Source organism: Gavialis gangeticus, unplaced genomic scaffold (genome assembly GCF_001723915.1).
Source record: "Gavialis gangeticus isolate Ggan-Ray unplaced genomic scaffold, GavGan_comp1, whole genome shotgun sequence".
NCBI lineage: Eukaryota > Metazoa > Chordata > Crocodylia > Gavialidae > Gavialis > Gavialis gangeticus.
The window spans coordinates 97488390-97507081 of NW_017729024.1; the positions used below are offsets into that span (position 1 = coordinate 97488390).

At 44.8% G+C, this 18692-nt stretch overlaps 1 protein-coding gene across 2 annotated transcripts in view; it reads right to left on the minus strand.

Moving 5' to 3' along the window:
* Positions 1-6077, minus strand: part of VPS13A (vacuolar protein sorting 13 homolog A) — a 222156-nt gene extending 216079 nt beyond the window's left edge. The window contains exon 1 of one of the 2 annotated variants that reach the window (XM_019517426.1): positions 5929-6076. In XM_019517426.1, the coding sequence (XP_019372971.1) occupies positions 5929-6028 (100 nt within the window). In that variant the 5' untranslated portion in view covers positions 6029-6076. Of the gene's footprint in view, positions 1-5928 lie in introns of both variants that reach the window. The other variant, XM_019517427.1, reaches the window with a different exon arrangement.
* Between the last annotated feature and the right edge of the window lie 12615 nt (positions 6078-18692).

Consider the following 18692-nt stretch of genomic DNA (forward strand, 5'->3'; position numbering starts at 1 on the left):
GAGAACCACCCCCCCACCTTCCCACCACTGCTTCCCTGCCTGTGAGGCCATGGTCAAGGCCATCCTGCTAGCAAAGGTTAAACTACAGCATGCACTACCCCTGCAGGAGCGAGTGGGGCTCAGCCCCATGCAAGCACAGCAGGGGCAGCTTGGGGCTGAGCTAGAGACAGTGAATTGGCAGGCACCTGCCCGCAGGCCAAATGAAATTGCCTTTCAGGCAGGATCTGGCCCGCAGACCATATTTTGCAACTATCCCTCCTCTTCCCTCCCCCCCACAACATTGCAGCACATGCAAGTAAGACAATCATATACATATGCAATTATGCAAGTACTACTTCCAACAGTATCTAATTACAACAGGTTATGATTATCAAGCTCAACCTAAGCAGCATGAGCCTACAAAAACAGAAAGCTTTAGTACTTTTGTTCATTGTAGCATCTACTACAGTGCACTAATTATATCTATATTAGTGGCATTTCATTTTAATCACAGAAAAATGTGGATTTGTCATTACTTTTTTTTAATCCAAAAATTGGGTTTGTTTTTTTTTTAATCAGAGGCAACCAGGATCCCTGCTTATATTACACCTTCAAATGATTAAAAATTGTGTTTGAAATTAAAAGCAAAGAGGAAGTTTACAACAGTGCACTGGCCATCATGAAATGGTTGAAGACATGGGTTGTTATGACTACAAGTATTTCACCTTGTCTTCACTATGAAAATGGTAAGATGTTTCTTAAAATTAAATTCAAACATGAAACAGCATAAACTAGTTCGGTTAACAAATATGGAAGTAAACAGAAAGTGAAATAAAACAAAGAACATACTTTAAGGAAAAGTGTATCAGACTAATAGAACATTCTTCTTTGACAAGATAAGCTTCTCATATAAGGGTAATTCAGGAGACTTAATGCATCAAGATTTAAACAAAGCTTTTGGTACCATACCTTCTGGGAAATTACTGGCCAAACTAGAGAGGACAGCATCACTGCTACAAATGCTACAATGTGGATAAAGAGTTGGATTAAAGGGAGACTACAGTAGGTTATGTAGAAATGTGATTTATTTTTACCAGAGAACATTCACTTCAAGGATCAGTCAGTCTTAGGACTTAGCCTATTAACATTTTATCAGTGACCTTAGTCATGCAACTAGATGTATTCCCACAAAGTTTGCAGATGACACTAAACTGGGGAGTACTGGCGATAAGGAAAGCAACTTGATTATACCTGGATAATCAAGACCTGGATAATCTTGTAAAAATGGATCATTAGAAAGAGTGAAGTTTAACAGTATAAGATTCAAAGTCATACACTTAAGGACCAATAAAAAGAATTTACACTATAAGATGAGGCTGCACAGCCTGGAGAAAACTAAAAAAGAAAGGTACCTGGGTATACTCATCAATTGCAGGACCACCAAGAGCCAGAGTGACACAGCTGTGAAAAAAGCTTATACAACCCTAGGGTACATTTAGTAGGAAGAAAAAAAAGGAGAGAAAGAGATACTAGTACCATTGTGCAAGTCATCAGTAAGACCGCATACCTGGAATACAACATGCAATTCTGGTCACCAAAGTCCCACAAAGATTAACTAGAACAGTTTCAAAGACCCACTAAAATGGTTGAGAGAATGAAGAAGCTTTCTTATGAAAGATTAAAGGAGCCTAACTTGTTTAGCTTACCAAATCAAAAAAGATGTTTTTACCTTCATAGGCTCCGTCCCCATGAGTAGATACGTGTGCTTTGTGGTGCCTCAAACCCCTTTGATAATCTGTCTGCCGTGCTGCATATTTGCAGTGCAGGGGCAAAATTAGACAACAGGAAATCTCAGTATCCAGCAGCATACACCGCCCAAAACCAGAGCCTGGCCAGCCAGAGCCACACTCCGGCTGCTGGCCACGCTCTGGATGCCCAAATCACCACTGGAGCCTTGGGAGGCCCCCAGGTAAGGCTGCTGGGACCTTACCAGGTGCTGGCCCCACCTGAAGCCACCTGCCACACACCACAGCATGCACAAGAATGTGCTGCTGCTATTTGTTCCCAGAGAAATACACACGCGTACTTGTGGGGATGCACTGATAAAAGCTACGGGCTTTTGTTTTTTTCTTCACCTTCCTCTGAAGTACTGGGACACTGGCCACAGCTAAGGGGCAAAGATTTTTAAATCAAGAGCATCGATGCTCCTGCCACTACTTAAAAAACCCAGAGGCTCCTGGTTGGAGAACCTTGCTCACCACTCAGGGCCATACCCATCACTAAATGTGGCTATTAGAAAGGGGTTAGATCAGACTGGCACAGTCTGTGGGGAGTTTTGCCTTCTTATATAGCAGGGTGGTACAGTCCTTTTTCTAGGCTGTTCTGAATATATTAACCAGTTATGTCCCTGTAACTACAGGGGTTAGGCATGGGCAGTGTCATTGGCTCATCTGCTTTTTTACTTATGACATGATTTAAGACAAGGATGGCCAACTTGTGGCACAAGTGCTACAAGTGGCATGAGCAGGCTCTTCCTGTGGCACATGGCAGATCAGGGAGGAGACAGACAATGCAGCTGCAAATGCTGCAGGTCATAAAGCAAAGCAAGCAAGAAGCACTGGGCAGAGCAGCAGATCAGGTGAGGAAGAGAACTGGAGTATCACTCAGGCAGGGTACAGGACTAATTTGTGGCACCCTACCAAAAAGGTTGCCCCCCCACTGTTTTAGGATATTCACAGTATTTCAGGTATTAAGTCTTGTAGTTGTGCATGAGAGCATGAAATGGAGATTTTGGGAAATTCTTGGGCAAGTGATTGCTAGCAAATACAGGGGCCTGAATTTGATGGCCCAGGAAGCCCTTTCCAGTCCTATGTTTGTATCCAAGCAAATGTTTAAATGGGATGGGGATACTGTTTGAAAGTAGTAACTTAAGTCTTAGGATGGTAAATTCATCATATTTCAATACCATGCTAAGAAAGTCTTTTCTTCCTAAGAGAATTTAGTTCTAAACTATTAAATTTTGCTGAGAACACAAAATTAGCAGCAAACATTAATGATCCTATGACTAAGATCATCAGGGCTTACTGACTACCACCATTCACTGCAGCAGTGCAAGCATTTAAATTGGAGGAATGTGTATTTTACCAAGCCTTGGAGAATTTTTGTAATGAAAGGATATTGTATAAAAGCAAAATATTTATTTAACATTTATTTTTTGTTGCATAAGTTAAAATAGCAAAACAGAAGGAACCAGAGGAAATCATCCCTCTCTCCTCCCACACAACATTTCCCCTACCAATGCTGTTTCATTAAGACAGAGCTAAAATGTTGTATCAGTCCAGTGAATCAACTGGATGGAATTAATTTTCAATACACCCCGCTGAATAAGAACAGGATACTTGTTTATTAGATCAAAGTAAACCAAAACACGTAAAACTTTCTACGGAAATACATGGCAATCATCACATATTGTAAGCATATAAACACCGAAGTGAAAGTTGGATGTAGTCCAGCACAAGATAGGAAAGTAAGAAAAAAATGTCTAAATTTCTTTAAATGACAGAATTGATTCTGTTTCAAAAAGTGAGTAACTGACTAATCCTGAAGTCAGATGACATGTCATGCTTTGGCAGCTGAATCTTAAAACTGCATGTCTGTCCCACCAAGATAAAATTACCCATTCCTATTCAGTTGAAAAGAAGCTAAGAAGATTAAATTCACTAGTGCAAAGACCAATATTGTGTGGGTAAACTACAAGGGGGACACATCGTTAAGAATATTTGCAAAGGGAAAAGAAAAGAACGCTTACCCTTTGTGATCTATGTAGGCAACCTGCACATTTTTATAAAAATAGGCAACTCGTGCACTTTACATTAAAAGTTCAGGCTCTATCTACCCCAAGACCACATGACGACTGATCCACTATGGTTGGCAAAAGCATACCCCTGTATAAAGCCATAAAGATTAATATTAAATGACCTATTTTTTGGAACACAAGAGTGGCAAAGTGAGTAATTAATATACTGGATATATTCCATGTTTATTAATAACCCAATCCTTTTAATTCAGACACCATTATTGTGTGTTCAGTGTATATTACATGTAATGGTATAGGGTCTGTTATCATCAGACCATTAGAAACTGGGCTGCTCCAACTTTAGAAATGCTCAGAGACTACGTGTTCACAGAGACAGAATATCTTCCTCTCAAAAGATGTTACTTTAGAGGTGGATCCAGATAAAGGAGCAATGTTAGAAAACAAAAGAAGAAAGAAAGGTCTTTGCGTAGTAGCGAATCATGGGAAGTTTCCAGAATCTGATCTAAACATATGAATATCTAATTAAGAAAACAAGCCTCAGCCCTAGAGATGTAAAAATCCTGGAGGATTTTGACTCCTAATATGTGTGCTGACACCTGCTGGCCAGATGGGATTCTTGCCAGCCTAAAAATCAAAGGGTCTCTATTAACTATTACTTAAATTCTGAATTGTGCATGACTTATGTCAGTTACTATCCTGAACTGAGTTATCCCTACTCCACCGAGAATAAAGCTTCTGTTTATTTTCCAATTCCTGCACACCTTTGGCTAAGTGAATCTGGATGCCAGTGCAGCTTTATAAGAAATTACTTGCATCAAGGTGTTACTTCTGACATGAATCACTTATTGGAGCTATGCTCATACAGGCTTAAAAAACTAAGCCAATGATTTAAGACAGGGCTGTCCAACTGACCATTCTGGGGCCTGCTGCGCTCTGCCCTGCTCTGTTACTTGCTGCCAATTCAGAGTCTTCAGACATCAGTGGTGACTAAAATCAGCAACAAAAGAAAAAAGGGGGTGAGCAGCAACAGCATTTGTGCCCTGGGTTCTGGAATTGCACTGACAACTGCCACCACCTCGCTGCTAACGTGGGTTATCAGGCGTGTGAGAAGCCTTACAGTCTACATTCAACCCGCAGACCTGGCAGAAGTGTGGGATGAATGACTGGGACACCTCTGATGAAAGGGACCTAACAGCTTTTTCCAAAAACCCACACACTTACCACTCCTGAAAATTTTAAGGTAAAATTCCAAAGTTAAAACACTGCCTGGCAAATTTATGCTGTCAAGTAAACAAAGATGGTTCAATTTCACTTGTCTTTTCTTCAGTGCTACTGAACTGAGCTGGAAACATTAAGGAGTGGGGAATGGACTGTGGGGGAGGAGGGTGCCGATTTTGGTCACCACTGGTGTCTGAAAAGGGGGGGGGGAAAAAAAAAAAAAATCAATACTGTCACTTCTGCCTTTACATGTAGCACACACTCCTTTCAGGCTGGCAGTGCTTCTGCTCCAAACTCAGCAGTGGGGGGGGGGGGCATTTAGAAGACAATTTTGCAGCAGGACCCTCTCTCTTTCATACAGTGTCAGATACCAACTCCCAAACCTATGACCCACTGTCTGAACAGACCGAGCTCTGCATATGGATGCTTCAAAGCAACACCGTAGGAGACTAACATCTCGGGCAGCCACCTGCGTGACCATGGGGTCCAGCCGACCGCACGGTGCTGCCTGGCAAGCTTCAATCTTGACGAACACCCAGGCAGGGCACACATAACCCACACGCTGAGCAAGGCCCAAAAGGGGATGCCATGGGGGCAGGAGCTGGAGTTTCCTCGCCAAGAAGTTGGGAGCCAAAAGGGCTGCAAAGCCCAGGCGTGGCAGGTGCTCCCTGGCACCCGTATTTCTGCCATACCCATTGCCCGGAAAACAGGCGACTTGGGCGGGTGCAGAGCACGGGTCCCCTCCCCCTCATGCCAAGCCCATTAATCACTTGCGGTCCCAGTGGATCCCCCCACCCCCAGCACTGCAGGGGTGACGCGGGCAGCGCCCACGAGACGCAGCTGGGCGGGGGGGCCTCGCAGGGGCGGCGGCTCCCCCGGCCGAGGCAGGACCCCCTTCCCCCGCTCCGCGCTACCTCCCCAGATGCCCAGCTTGAGCTGGGAGCTGTCCAGGTTCACCACGTAGTCGCCCAGGAACCGATTCAGCACGTCCACGACCAGCGACTCAAACACCATGGTGGCCCAGCCGCCGCCGCCGCCTCACGCAGCAGCGCACTGCAGGCCCCCCCGCCGCCCTTTGCTCCGGCCGCGCCCCGCCCCACTGCGCAGGCGCAGAAGAAACGCTTGGCGCCTACCATCTATGGGGCGACGCGCGCGAGCCGGGGGGGATGAGGCAGCCGTTGAGACTTGCGGCCGGGGGCGGGGCTCGCGCGCCCTTCTCCCCGCCCCCCTCTCGCGGGGAGTCGCAAGTGCAGAGCGTAGCCGGACCGTGGGGCCGGAGCCCCCGGAGTCCGGGACGGGACAGGAGAGGAATGGGCAGCCCCAGGTGCGGGGTGGGGCGTCTCTGCCTCCCTTGTCCCGGCCTGGGAGGAGCGGAAAACTTCGGTTATGAGGAGGGCCACGCAGCCTCCTGCCGAGCAAACGGAGCCTCCCAGCCAGCTGCTCTCCAGGGGCGCGAGGCAGGAGGGTTTCCACCTTAAGAACTAACCCAAAGCGTATAAATTCGAGAACTAATTCCAAATGATTCAAGAACTCACCCAAAACGTATAGATTCTATACATGCATATATACACACACATATATACATAAATGTATACAGGACATGAGTCCTCTAGTGTCCAGTCCTCATCCCTGCCCCTGCTGCTGCAGCAGATTGTTCAGGGCAAAGATGGGGCTTGTAAATCACCTGCCTACCCAGGGGACCTAGCTTCCACCCCCCTTCCTCGCTCTTCTTTCTCCTTTTTCTCTTTTGTCCCTCCCTTTTTCTTTCCGGCCTCCTTTCTCTGTTCTCCCCCACGCAGTCATCTTCACTTGCAAAGGAAGAACAGCATATATTCACACACACACCAATTTGCATGCATATATATGCATGCATACATGCATACACAAATATGCATGCATAGCTACATAAACACATATACATATAGCAGGGTTGTGCCACGGTTTAAGGACACAGGCAGGCAAGGTTCTTTGGGCAGATGTGATCTCTTTTATTAGACCACCTGAATATTTGCGGGCTGGGGGGAAGCTTGCAAAGAACTTTTTTCCAACTAATCTGTTGGTCTAATAAAAGAGATCACATCTACCCAAATGCCTTGCCTATCTATATATACGTATATTTACATAAACAGATAGATAGATATAGCACAAGCCTTTGTGGCTGGAACTCACTTCATCAGATGCCATCAACTGAGTTTCAGCCCATGAAAGTTTGTGCTGTATGTATGTATACAAACACACACACACACACACACACACACACACACACACTTCAACATACGTTTTATCTTCGAAAAACATTGTTATCTTCAAAAAATGTTTTGACAGCCATCTTGCTGGGATCATTTGAACCCAGCAGTCTTTCCTGCCCACATGCAGGGGTGGCTGGACCTGATAATATGTAAGGTCCCTTCCAGCCCCTTATAACTACGAAACTATAAAACACACACACACCCACGCAGATGCACGCAGATGCGCACACACGTATAACAGACTTGGACATAGTATTTGTCTAAGGTTGAAGACCACTGTTATGAAATAAGATGTAGTTAGCTGTGTTAGTCTGCAGTCAAGTAGAAGGCAGGGTGGATTTGCCACACACATATTTATCCACAAATCTACCCTGCCTTCTACTTGACTTGTATTCTTAAACCAACATACCTAAAACCTGTATCCCTGAAAAATAATAGAGCAATTCTCACACTGCAAAGAACTCAGAAAGATTACAACAGGTCTACACTATGTATTCCTATGAGAAAATTCTGGGTTTTTCTTCTGAATCTTGTTTCCCCACCTACCGGTGCTGATATTGTGTGGCACTCCATGGCACCCTTGAAAACATTTCATGGCACCCTGGTTAAGAATCCCTGGTCTATAAAGTGATACACTGCCCTGCTTTCTGTCATAGCATATTCCTACCAGTTGTCTTCGCCCATGTAGTTTCCTTGCAAGGTGTGTCAGAAGACCGACTTTGCCTCTCATGGAAGTGATTGCATAGGCAGGGATCCAAGCATGCATGTCTTAACCATGCTATTACTGGACAAGGCTCTGAGTAGTGCCTTTCTCCAACCCTGTTTCTACTAGCTGTTACTGGCTGCTGGCCCTGATCATCTGTAGCAAATTCTAGGATATTGGTTCTGGGCACAATACAGCTGCCAGTGCAGGCAAAGACAAACTATGGCCAGCACCATCTCCAAAAAAGATTAATCTTTTACTCCGAATTTCTGAACCAGCTGTGGATGTGTAAGAGTTAAAGTTATACTACAGTTGCTGACAACAGGTGGCAGCAGTAAGTTGACCAGGGTTCTAAAGTATTGTATGTATATTGTTATACCAAGAGTGAATTGAATAGAAGATTGGGGTTTATACAGCCCCAAATTATTTTTCAGAGGTTTTGTAGTGTAGAAGGGAAAGATTGTATATCATCTGGTCCCCAATGAGCAAAAAATAAGGAATAAGAATTCACAGACGGCAACATATTATGTACAAGAGTTTGTAAAGCACCTCATAGCAGATTAGTTTTTATATGTACCTATACATATGAAAACTGAACAGTGAAAGGAAATAAATTTAGGGAGAAGTCTAGGGGGAAAACAGAAAAGAGATTAAAATGCAATAACATAACCTTAATGTTTTGGGACGAAACACAAATGAAAAGTTAGATAGAAATATTCCAAGGAGATTTATGTGCGGGCAATAAATGAAGACATAATGTCAAAATCACTGTGGTATTCATAAGCTGCTATTCTCATATATCCAAAGAAAAAGATTAAAGAGGATTAGTAATAGGAACTCAATGATGCTATTGAATATTGATTTTAAAATTGTGCCCAAATCTATAAAGATTAGATTAATTTATAGTTGTTTTTAGTATGCCCGGGAGATAAATTCTCTGACAAATATTTACAGCATGGTTACAATACACTGTACTAGAAAATAACAGCTATTTTTTTAGTTCAGAGTAAACATGACCTCTAATCTAATAACCTGTACATTAAGTTATAAAAATTATATATATTTTATATATTATCAGTTTGGTTTTAGAAATTCATACACTGAACCTTGATGTATAATATACTACTTAGAACATTTTACTGGTACAACCCACAGAGCCCTAAATAGCATTAAAACATCACTTTTTCTGGTTATATTTGCATTGAGTTATGACCACTTCCATCTATTCTTAATACATTTGGCCTCCATCACTTGCTTGTATTTCTATTATTTCTTTATGACTTAATGCTCCTTTTTAACTAGCTCTTTTGCTGCTTGTCAGCACTTATATTGAAGAAAAGAACAGTCCTGCAAATAACTTACAAAGCATGTCCATTTCTTGCAGTTACACTGCTTATTTGAACTGATTATTTATGTACACAATCCTTCCAGTCAAGGGGAAGGGCCCGGGCAGGAGCTGATGCAACCTACAGATCAATGCATGACTGTGCAGATGGTGTTGCCAGCCAGGATTCAGCTCCATGACCATGGGATGTTGTTCCAAGAAGAAGGATTGCCAGGAAGAGAAGGGATTCACTGGATGAAGAGAGGGAAGAGTATCTTCACTGACAAGCTCGCTAACCTAATGAGGAGGGCTTTAAACTAGGTTTGTCAGGGGATAGAGACCAAAGCCCTGAGGTAAGTGGGGAAGTGGGAGACCCAGAGGAAGCACAATCAGTGGGGGGCAACAGGGGAGGCCTTCTCATTCTTCCTTACAAAGTAGGGCAATTGGCTGCTTACCTCGGGTGTATGTACACAAATGCACAGAGCCAGGGAAACAAGCAAGAAGAACTGGAAACCCTTGCACAGTCAAGGAACTATGATGTGATTGGAATAACGGTGACTTGGTGGATTAGTTGCATGACTGGGTATAAACTGTTCAAGAAGGATAGGCAGGGGAGAAGAGCAGGAGGAGGAGTTGCATTTTATGTAAAAGAGCCATATGATTGCTCAGAGCTCTGGTATGGACCTGGAGATAGGTCTGTTGAAAGTTTCTGGGTTTAGGGTCAGAGAGGAGAGCAACAAGGGTGATGGGGATCTGTTATAGATCATCAGACCAGAAGGGTGAGGTAGATGAGGCTTTCTGCAAAGAGCTAGCAGAAGTTTCCTGATCACAGGCCCTTCGTTCTCATGGGGGACTTCAGTCACCGTGCTGGAAGGGCAATAAATCATGGCAAGTCATCTTCTGGGAGGTGCAATACAGAAGTGCACAGACAATCTACAAAGCTTTTGGAGAGTGTTGGAGACAACTTCCTGGTGCAAGTGTGGGAGAGACCAACTAGGGGCCATGCACTTGACCTGCTGTTCACAAATAAGGAAGAATTGCTGGAGGATGTAGAAGTGGATGGCAGCTTGGGCAGCAGCAACCATGAAATGATCGAGTTCAGGATACTGACAACAGGAAGAAAGGAGAGCTGTGTATGGATCCTGGACTTCAGAAAAGCAGACTGTCCCAGGACGCGCCGTAAGGACGAATACTTACTGGCAGCTCGGAGTGAAGCACACAAGGGGCGGAAGGCAGAGCCCGCGCAGATCATCAGCTGCCTGTTTATCCAGCTGTGGCCAGCCGGTGACGTCAGTGCCGAATGCCAGCTGGCAAAGATAAAAATGGCAGTGCACGCTGCGGGGCAGGCAGGGAGTCAGGGAGTGGAGCCGCGGTTAACCTTGACAGCGGAGGCGTCCCGGTCCACGGAACCCAGGGAGCAGGACCAGCCAGGATGAGTGCAGGCAGGAAGAGGAGGATCACCCTGACGGCGCCTCAGACAGGGTGACAAAGGGACTCCTGGAGCATTGCTTGAAGGCCGTGGTGGAACAACCCAGGGAGACAGAGCTAACTGCAGGTGGGAGTGCAGGAACAGTGGGGCACCTGAAGAAGTCCGCCCCAGGAGAGAAGAACTACGGGGGAACCCCGGAAGGGTTGCCGTCAGGGCGGATATCGCCGCTGGACCTGGAGGTGCCTTGGAGTAGGCAGGGAACCAAACAGTCTTAGGGATAAGGCACGCCATGCCCCGTAGAGACCCGGGAGGGGTAGAAGGGGAGTTAAAGGGGCAGGGAGCCCAGGGATTGTGTTGGAGCATTTTTTCCTTTTTTCCTTCTTTGATTTGTCTTCCCAGGCTCCAGGGACATTGAAGCGAGCGGGTCCTTAAGTTAGGTAGGCAGTGCCGGTGCCCCCTGGGGTGGCCCTGTCTTAAGGGGTCCAGGAGAAAGGCATCGGCCATCCGGACACTGCTCCACAGGAGGCGTGAGCCCGGGGTGTAGGGGTGGCAGAGCCCTGTGAGTAACCGCCAGGAGAACTGCAGGTCAACGAGAACACCCGATGAACGACCCCGGACACTGAGGTCCAACAAGTCGTGGCAGGTGAGCACAGGGTTGAAGACTCGGGTGGAAAACAGCAGCTCAGGCGGAGACACGAACCTGTGAGGTGCTTACCACCAATTACTTGAGCGAGAGCTTCACAAGAGCGACTAGTCGAGGCCTGGAGGTTACACAGACGTTGACTCCCTTAGGGAACTGATGGGCAGGATCCCCTGGGAGGCCACTCTGAAAGGAAAAGAGTCCAGGAGAGCTGGTTGTATTTTAAAGAAACCTTACTGAGGGCACAGGAAGAAACCACCCCAATGTGCAGGAAGAATAGCAAATATGGCAGGCAACCAGACTGGCTTAGCAGAGAACTCTTTGGTGAGCTTACACACAAAAAGGAAGCTTAGAAGAAGTGCAAGTTTGGACAGATGACTAGGGAGGAGTATCAGAATATCATTTGGGCATGCAGGGATGAAATCAGGAAAGCCAAAGTACAATTGGAGTTGAATCTAGCAAGGGACATGAAGAGTAACAAGACAGGCTTCTACAAGTATGTTAGCAACAAGAGGAAGGTGAGGGAAAGTGTGGGTCCTTTACTGAATGGGGAAGGCAACCTTGTGACAGATCATGAGGAGAAGTCTGCTCATTGCCTTTTTCACCTCAGTCTTCACAGGCAAGGCCAGCTTCCAGACTACTGCACCTGGCACCACAGTTTGGGGAGAAGGTAAGCAGCCCTCAGTGGTGAAGAAACAGGTTAGGAACTATTTAGAAAAGCTGGATGTGTACAAATCCATGCGGCTGAGGGTGCTGAGGAAGTCAGCTAATGTGATTGGAGAGCCGCTGACCATTATCTTTGAAAACTCGTGGCAACCAGGGGAGGTGCTGGGTGACTGGAAAAGGGCAAATATAGTGCCCATATTTAAGAAAGGGAAAAAGGAGGATCCAAGGAACTACAGGTTTCCCTTGCTTTATGTGGGTTCTATATGTGGAAATTCGCTCTTATGTGATGATCCTTTATATACCAAAAATTCATTATATGAGAAGTAAATTCACTGTTACGCAATTGGTGTGGTGGAAGCCCACAATCAGCTGCTTTGTGCGGTGCATTGTGGGAGTGACATGCACCAAAATATAGTCTCCTGTGTGGATCCATGCTCTGCGCTTGTTGTGTGTGACACGTACTTCTATAGTCGCCATCCCCATTATGATAGCGCCCTGTGCTTGTGTGTAGTCTGCTGTTATTGAGTACCAAAACTGTTTTGTAAAAGGGATAGAAATGGATCTGGAGGTCAGTGTAGTCAAGGTCTTGGAATGTATCCCTATTTGTTACATTGTAAAGTGGGTTTCCTCATGGAGCAAGTCCTCAAGGAATCCATTTTTAAGCAATTGGAGGAGAAGAAAGTGATCAGGAACAGTCAGCATGGATTCACCAAGGGCAAGTCATGCCTGAACAACCTGACTGCCTTCAATGCTGAGATAACTGGCTCCATGGATGTGGTGAAAGCACATGATACACCTTGACTTTAGCACAGCTTTTGATACATTCTCCCACAGAATTCTTGTAAGCAAGTTGAGGAAGTACGGATTGGATGAATAGACTATAAGGAGGATAGAAAGCTGGCTGGATTGTGAGGCTCAACAGATAGTGTTCAATGGCTCAACGTCTAATTGGCAGCCGGTATCAAGTGGAGTGCCCCAGGGGTTAGTCCTGGGGCTGGTTTTGTTCAATATCTTCATTAATGATCTCAAAAATGGGATGGATTGCAACCTAAGCAAGTTTGTGAATGACATCAGGCTTGGTGGAGTAGTATGCTGGAGGGTAGGGCTAGGATTCAGAATGACTAGAAAAAAATGGAGGATTGGACCAAAAGAAATCTCATAAGTTTCAGTAAGGACAAGTACAAAGTCCTTCACTTAGGACGAAAGAATCCCATGCACCACTACAGGTTTGGGACCTTCTGGCTAAACAGCAGCTCTGCAGAAAAGGACCTGCAGGTTACAGTGGACAGTAAGTTGAATCTGAGCTAACAGTGTGCCCTTGTGGAGAAAAAGGCTAACAGCGTATTAGGCTGCATTAATTGAAGCATTGGCAGCAGATCAAGGGAAGTAATTATTATCCTCTGTTCTGCACTGATGAGGTCACATCTGGAGTACTGTGTCCAGTTTTGGGCCCCCCACTACAAAAAGGATGTGGACAAGTTGGATAGAGTTGGTGGAGGACAACAGAAATGGTGAGGGGGCACGTGACTTCTGGGAAAAGGCTGAGGGAACCTGGCTAATTTAGTCTGCAGAAGAGAAGACTGAGGGGGGATTTGATAGCAGCCTTTAACTACCTGAAGGGTGGTTACAAAAGGGATGAAACTAGACTTTTCTCAGTGGTGGCAGATACCAGAACAAGGGGCAATGAGCTCAAGTTGCAGGAAGGGAGATTAGGTTGGATATTAGGAAAACCTGTCTTACCAGGGGGGTGATGAAACACTAGAATGGGTTACCTAGAGTGGCGGTGGCATCTCCAGCTTTGGAGGTTTTTGAGGCCTGGCTGGACAAAGCTCTGAAAAGATCCTGTTGGGGATGGTGCTGCTTTGAGCAGTGGGTTGGACTAGGTGGCCTCCTTCCAACCCTAATTTTCTCTGATTTTCTGATTCTATAACTTAGTGACTCATTCTCTGATTAGTTCATGGGTTAACTGCTCAAATTCATATGACATAGACACATGAGGCAGATCTATGGTTTACATGGCAACTGGCTTACTGAAATACACAAACAACTTTGTTTGCAATCCTTTTTGTGTGGCCATTAGAAAGAATTGCAGATCCACATACCTCTAGACCTGCCACAGGCAGCATCACAAAAACTTTTATTTTCTCTAGTTTTCTTACACCTTCACTCACTTCCAAGAGAATCTGGAACACTAATGCTATCTCCCCAGTTATCTGCCAGGAAAACTTCCAAGAGGACATCTGACTTAAAAGTTCTGGTTTGAGTTCTGGTTTTGAACAAATGGACTGAAACCAAACTTTTCATAAATTTCCCATAAAGCAGAAGATTCTTGGATACAGTAGCACTTGTTAATTAAAGTTATCATCATCACAGTGCTAATAGTAGCATTGAAGCCTTTAAGAAGGCTTCCATTTAATTTGAGTGGGAGGTTAGGATTGGTTCCAAGACTCCCAGGGTCTATGGTGTGACATAGATTAAGTCCTCCTAAAAATATAGTGTCCAAAAGAGTGGCTCCCCAAGAGGCAGTCTGGGTGGGACCAGCAGGAATTTCTTAGTGGGGCATAACTGCAGGAAAACTAGATAGCAGATGCTTGCAAAAGCAGTAGTAAGACTATTACCTTTTTACTGTAAGCAGTTCATTATAGAAATCTGTGTATAAAAATAGTAGTTTGCACACCACAAACCTCATGAAGATATGACATGTAGCTTCTGGCCAGTGTGGTCAGTGCTCAGGATAGGTAGTTTCTTGGTTCCAGGTTCCCTGCTGCAGAACTGGGACTCCCAGCAGTTTCCGATTTTGGGGTCATTACAGAGATTCTGGATTCTTTTGAATCATGGACACGGCAATTAAAGAGTCCCTAACCCTGAAGATATCTGCCATGTGCCATATGGATTTGCCCTAGGTCCATGGACCCACCAGGTTTTACAGGACTGGGGCTTTATTGCAAATTTCTTCCTAACCATTGTATATACATTGTTGAGCTATTATTTTATGAAAAATGTGCAATATAATAATTACAATAATAAATGTAATAAAAGACCCTGGTTTTAATCAGTGCTTAAACTAGACTTTTCTAGTTAATTTTGTCAGAACAGTAAAGGTTTCTAGAGCTCTTATTTTACAATTGGTAATTCAGAAATTAAGATCTTTTTAGTTAATTAACATACAGAATAATGGAACAGCAAGAGAGGTGAATTCACAGAGACAGATAACACAAGAGGGATGAAAAACATAGAACAGAATTAGAGAAAGAGACTCAGCATAGGAAGAAAAAGGACAGTGTGGGAAAAATTATGAATTTTCACCTGAATGTTTTATTTCTGGTCAAGTTTGTAACTATCTGCATAGATGGTGGATGGCCGGGGCTAATGGGGCTTAGCCCCCACCTGTGCTCCAAACATGGTGGCTCCACTGCTCCAGCACCACCGTCACAGACCACCACCACAGCGCCGCACCCAGCGCCCCCACCACGTCAGCCCTGCAGCAGCCCTGCGGGAGAGAGGGGCAGCCCCATGCTGCCCTGCACTGCCCCCCGCATCCTTAGGCCCCCCCCAATAATATTTTCACATGCCACCACTGACTATCTGTCACTGAAAAAGAATGTCTGCAGTTCTTGTGGCCTGGGAAAACACATTAGTACTTGTTAATAGAATACTAAAGATTATTTCTGAAAACTGAGGAGAAAACAAACAATCACATGAAACAGAGAATGGAAGCGAAAAATAAAGGCAACTAAATTTTTAGTGCTGATGTAAGGGTCCATAAGTAGTCACACAGGAAGGATAGGTTCTGAGTACCACACCAGAAGTGTCCCCTCTCTTTGTGTGGTTGTACAAAGGCCTCCCATAACAGCTTAATACTGGATAAAGAGAGAGCAAACACATTTACAGTTTCAATCCTGTCTCATCCCCCCACTGTTTCCTTTCCCTAAGAACTGATGGAACTTCTCCTGCTGCTACTGACCCAGAAAAATCTGGGAGTATGTTAGGATGTTTCTTTACTTTACACCTGTTGTTCGAAACTTGAAAATCCTGAACTACCAGATACAAACTGGATGAGGTTTGTGTAGAAAAGATTTTCATATGCAACCGCCTGTTGGTACTTGCAAAATAGATGCATTCCACTTACATGGAAACATACACATATATAGTTTTGGGTGTAACATTGAGACTTACTCTGAAATTCGTTAATAATTTGGCCCACGTTCTACATTTTACTGTTTCTAATCTACATGGTGTTTATGACAATACAATCACTTCACCATCAAGTTTAATCAGAATGCGAATGTGCTTTTTCATTTTCAACATGTAAAGTATTTCTATTTATGCACAGGCTGTTTATGCATATTTCCTCATTAAATCTACTCAAGAGCTACACCTGTAAATCAGACATGTGCTGATGCCAAACTAGTCCTCCATTTGAAAGCTTTTAATTCAAAGAAGATATTTGACTTAGCTTCACAACACACTGTGAATGATATAAGGTACCCAACTAATTAGATATTCATATTAAATTTAATGCCACAAATAATTTGGAAACCGTAGCCTTTTACATTCTTTATGAGCTATTGTTTCATTCATTACCACAATTATAATTTTAGACAGTCTATGAAATTGTAATGCACTCCTATTTAGATGGCATGAACATATTTCTCCAAAATGTGTAAGTCAGTTATTCAGAATTTGACCATACAAATCCAGGGGCCCAAATCTGAACTTCTCTTTCGTGGAAGGATTCGTAAAGTGAGTAGATCATCACCTTGTAAGAATTTTATCCTAGGAGAATCCTTAGTCTCTGTGGCAGGACCTATCCTTGAAGGCCTCTAGAACAAAAGAGCACAGCTTGCAGGGGAAAAGTCACAGGATTGGGGTCCAACGCTTCAACAGTTTCCCATTGCAGACCCCTCAGAACACTGACAGAGATCAACCCAGTCCCTGGTCAACAGATAGATCAAGAATGTTAAAGCCCTCTTTGAGTATGAGCTTTCGTCTTGCATTGAACACAAATCAGTCAAACTGAATCTGAGCTAAGATGCTGAGTGCTGTACATTGTTATGTATTACTAATATGTGAACTGCACTACTGAACTCTCACATCTCAGACAGTCTTTCCAAGTAACAGGCCTTTGTCTTTTCTCCTGGAGCCTGGGGGCAATATGAAAATTTTGACAGAACAAGATTGAGCCAAAACCAAATATCAGAATTTAACTACCTTCAGGATTTTTACTTTGGGAATTCCTGCTGAAATCCCCTTAAGGGCATATACTGGGAACTCATTTCCTGTTGTAAACAGCAACCCTGATTCATATTAGTGGGAGAAAACTTCAAAAGGAATTAACAACTATGTTAACTATTCGAGAATCAGTATTAAAACACGAGACGGGAGGGGGGGCACAACTGCTGCCTGGCTAAGCCTTGATCTCTGTGGGATGGAGGGAACAGTCCTGGCTCCAGGGCAGCTCCCTCCCAGCCACACAGAAATCAGGGCATACCCCTATCTCCACATGGCTGGGAGGGAGCTGCCCTGGAGCCAGGGCAGCTCCTCCATGCCCTGCCAAAGCCAGGCCTGACCCCCGTAACCCCTGCCAGCTTGGGGCTGGCATCTGGAGGAGCTTGGAGCTCCCCCTGGCTGTTGCGGGGGGAAGGGGGCAGAGCAGGGCAGGAGTAGCCCTGGACTGAACTGCTCCCATTGGGAACAAATTTGCTCCCAACAGGCACATGTTCAGATGCTTGCCCAGGCACAGTTTAATGCACCTGAATTTTCTGCGCAGAAAATTCAGGCACATTAACTGCATGTGTAGATGAACCCACTGAAGTCTTTATTCTGCAGCTGCTTGGGATACAGAACCTCTCTTCTATCCAGAAAAGGTTTTGTAAGTCAGCAAAGCAGGGTTTAAGCATGGCCTTCTAGAATGATTGGAAGAATGGAGAAATATGTTTTTCTGTTGAATTCTGACACTGGGTATGGGAAGCAGAGGACAGACGTATAAATCCCATCAATTAGTTCAATACAATCAAAAAATCCAAACCATGCAATTCCTGTAATAACTGCCTATACATTACCTAGTCTTACAAGCAATAGAAAGGCATATTCTTGATAGCAGTGCACAGCTTCATAACAGTATCCCTAACGTTAGATCTTCCAATAATAAACTTCTGAACAACTTCCTGGTAGCTATCGTGATGGGAAGCTTCCAGATAGCAATGGGCCATGAGTTTTTCCATACTGTGCAGGGGCGACATGTAGGGGATGCCCGTGGGTGCATGTGCACCCCCTGAGCATGGCGTTGCACCCCCTGCAAAAAGGTGCCACTGACACTGTCGGCGGCATCTGTGGGCAGTTGCTGCTCGTCACCTTGCCACTGACACTGCTGGCGGCATCTGCGGGCGGTCTGTGATTCTTGCTGGCCAATGCTGATGCTACCGGTTGTGTCTGCGTGTGGTTGCTGACCCTTGCTCTGCACTTGCCCCCCACCTGCCAACAGTGTGGCGACTGAAGACCTTCTTCACTTATTGCCACCGTTCTCCTGTCGCCACCATGCCCTCCCAGCCACCAAGGACATGTGCCTTTCATAATATTGCAAATATTTATGTGAATGGATCACAGCTGCAGCTCTGGAATGAGCTCTGAACAGAGTTCTAGGAAAGTGATTCTTGATATTACAATT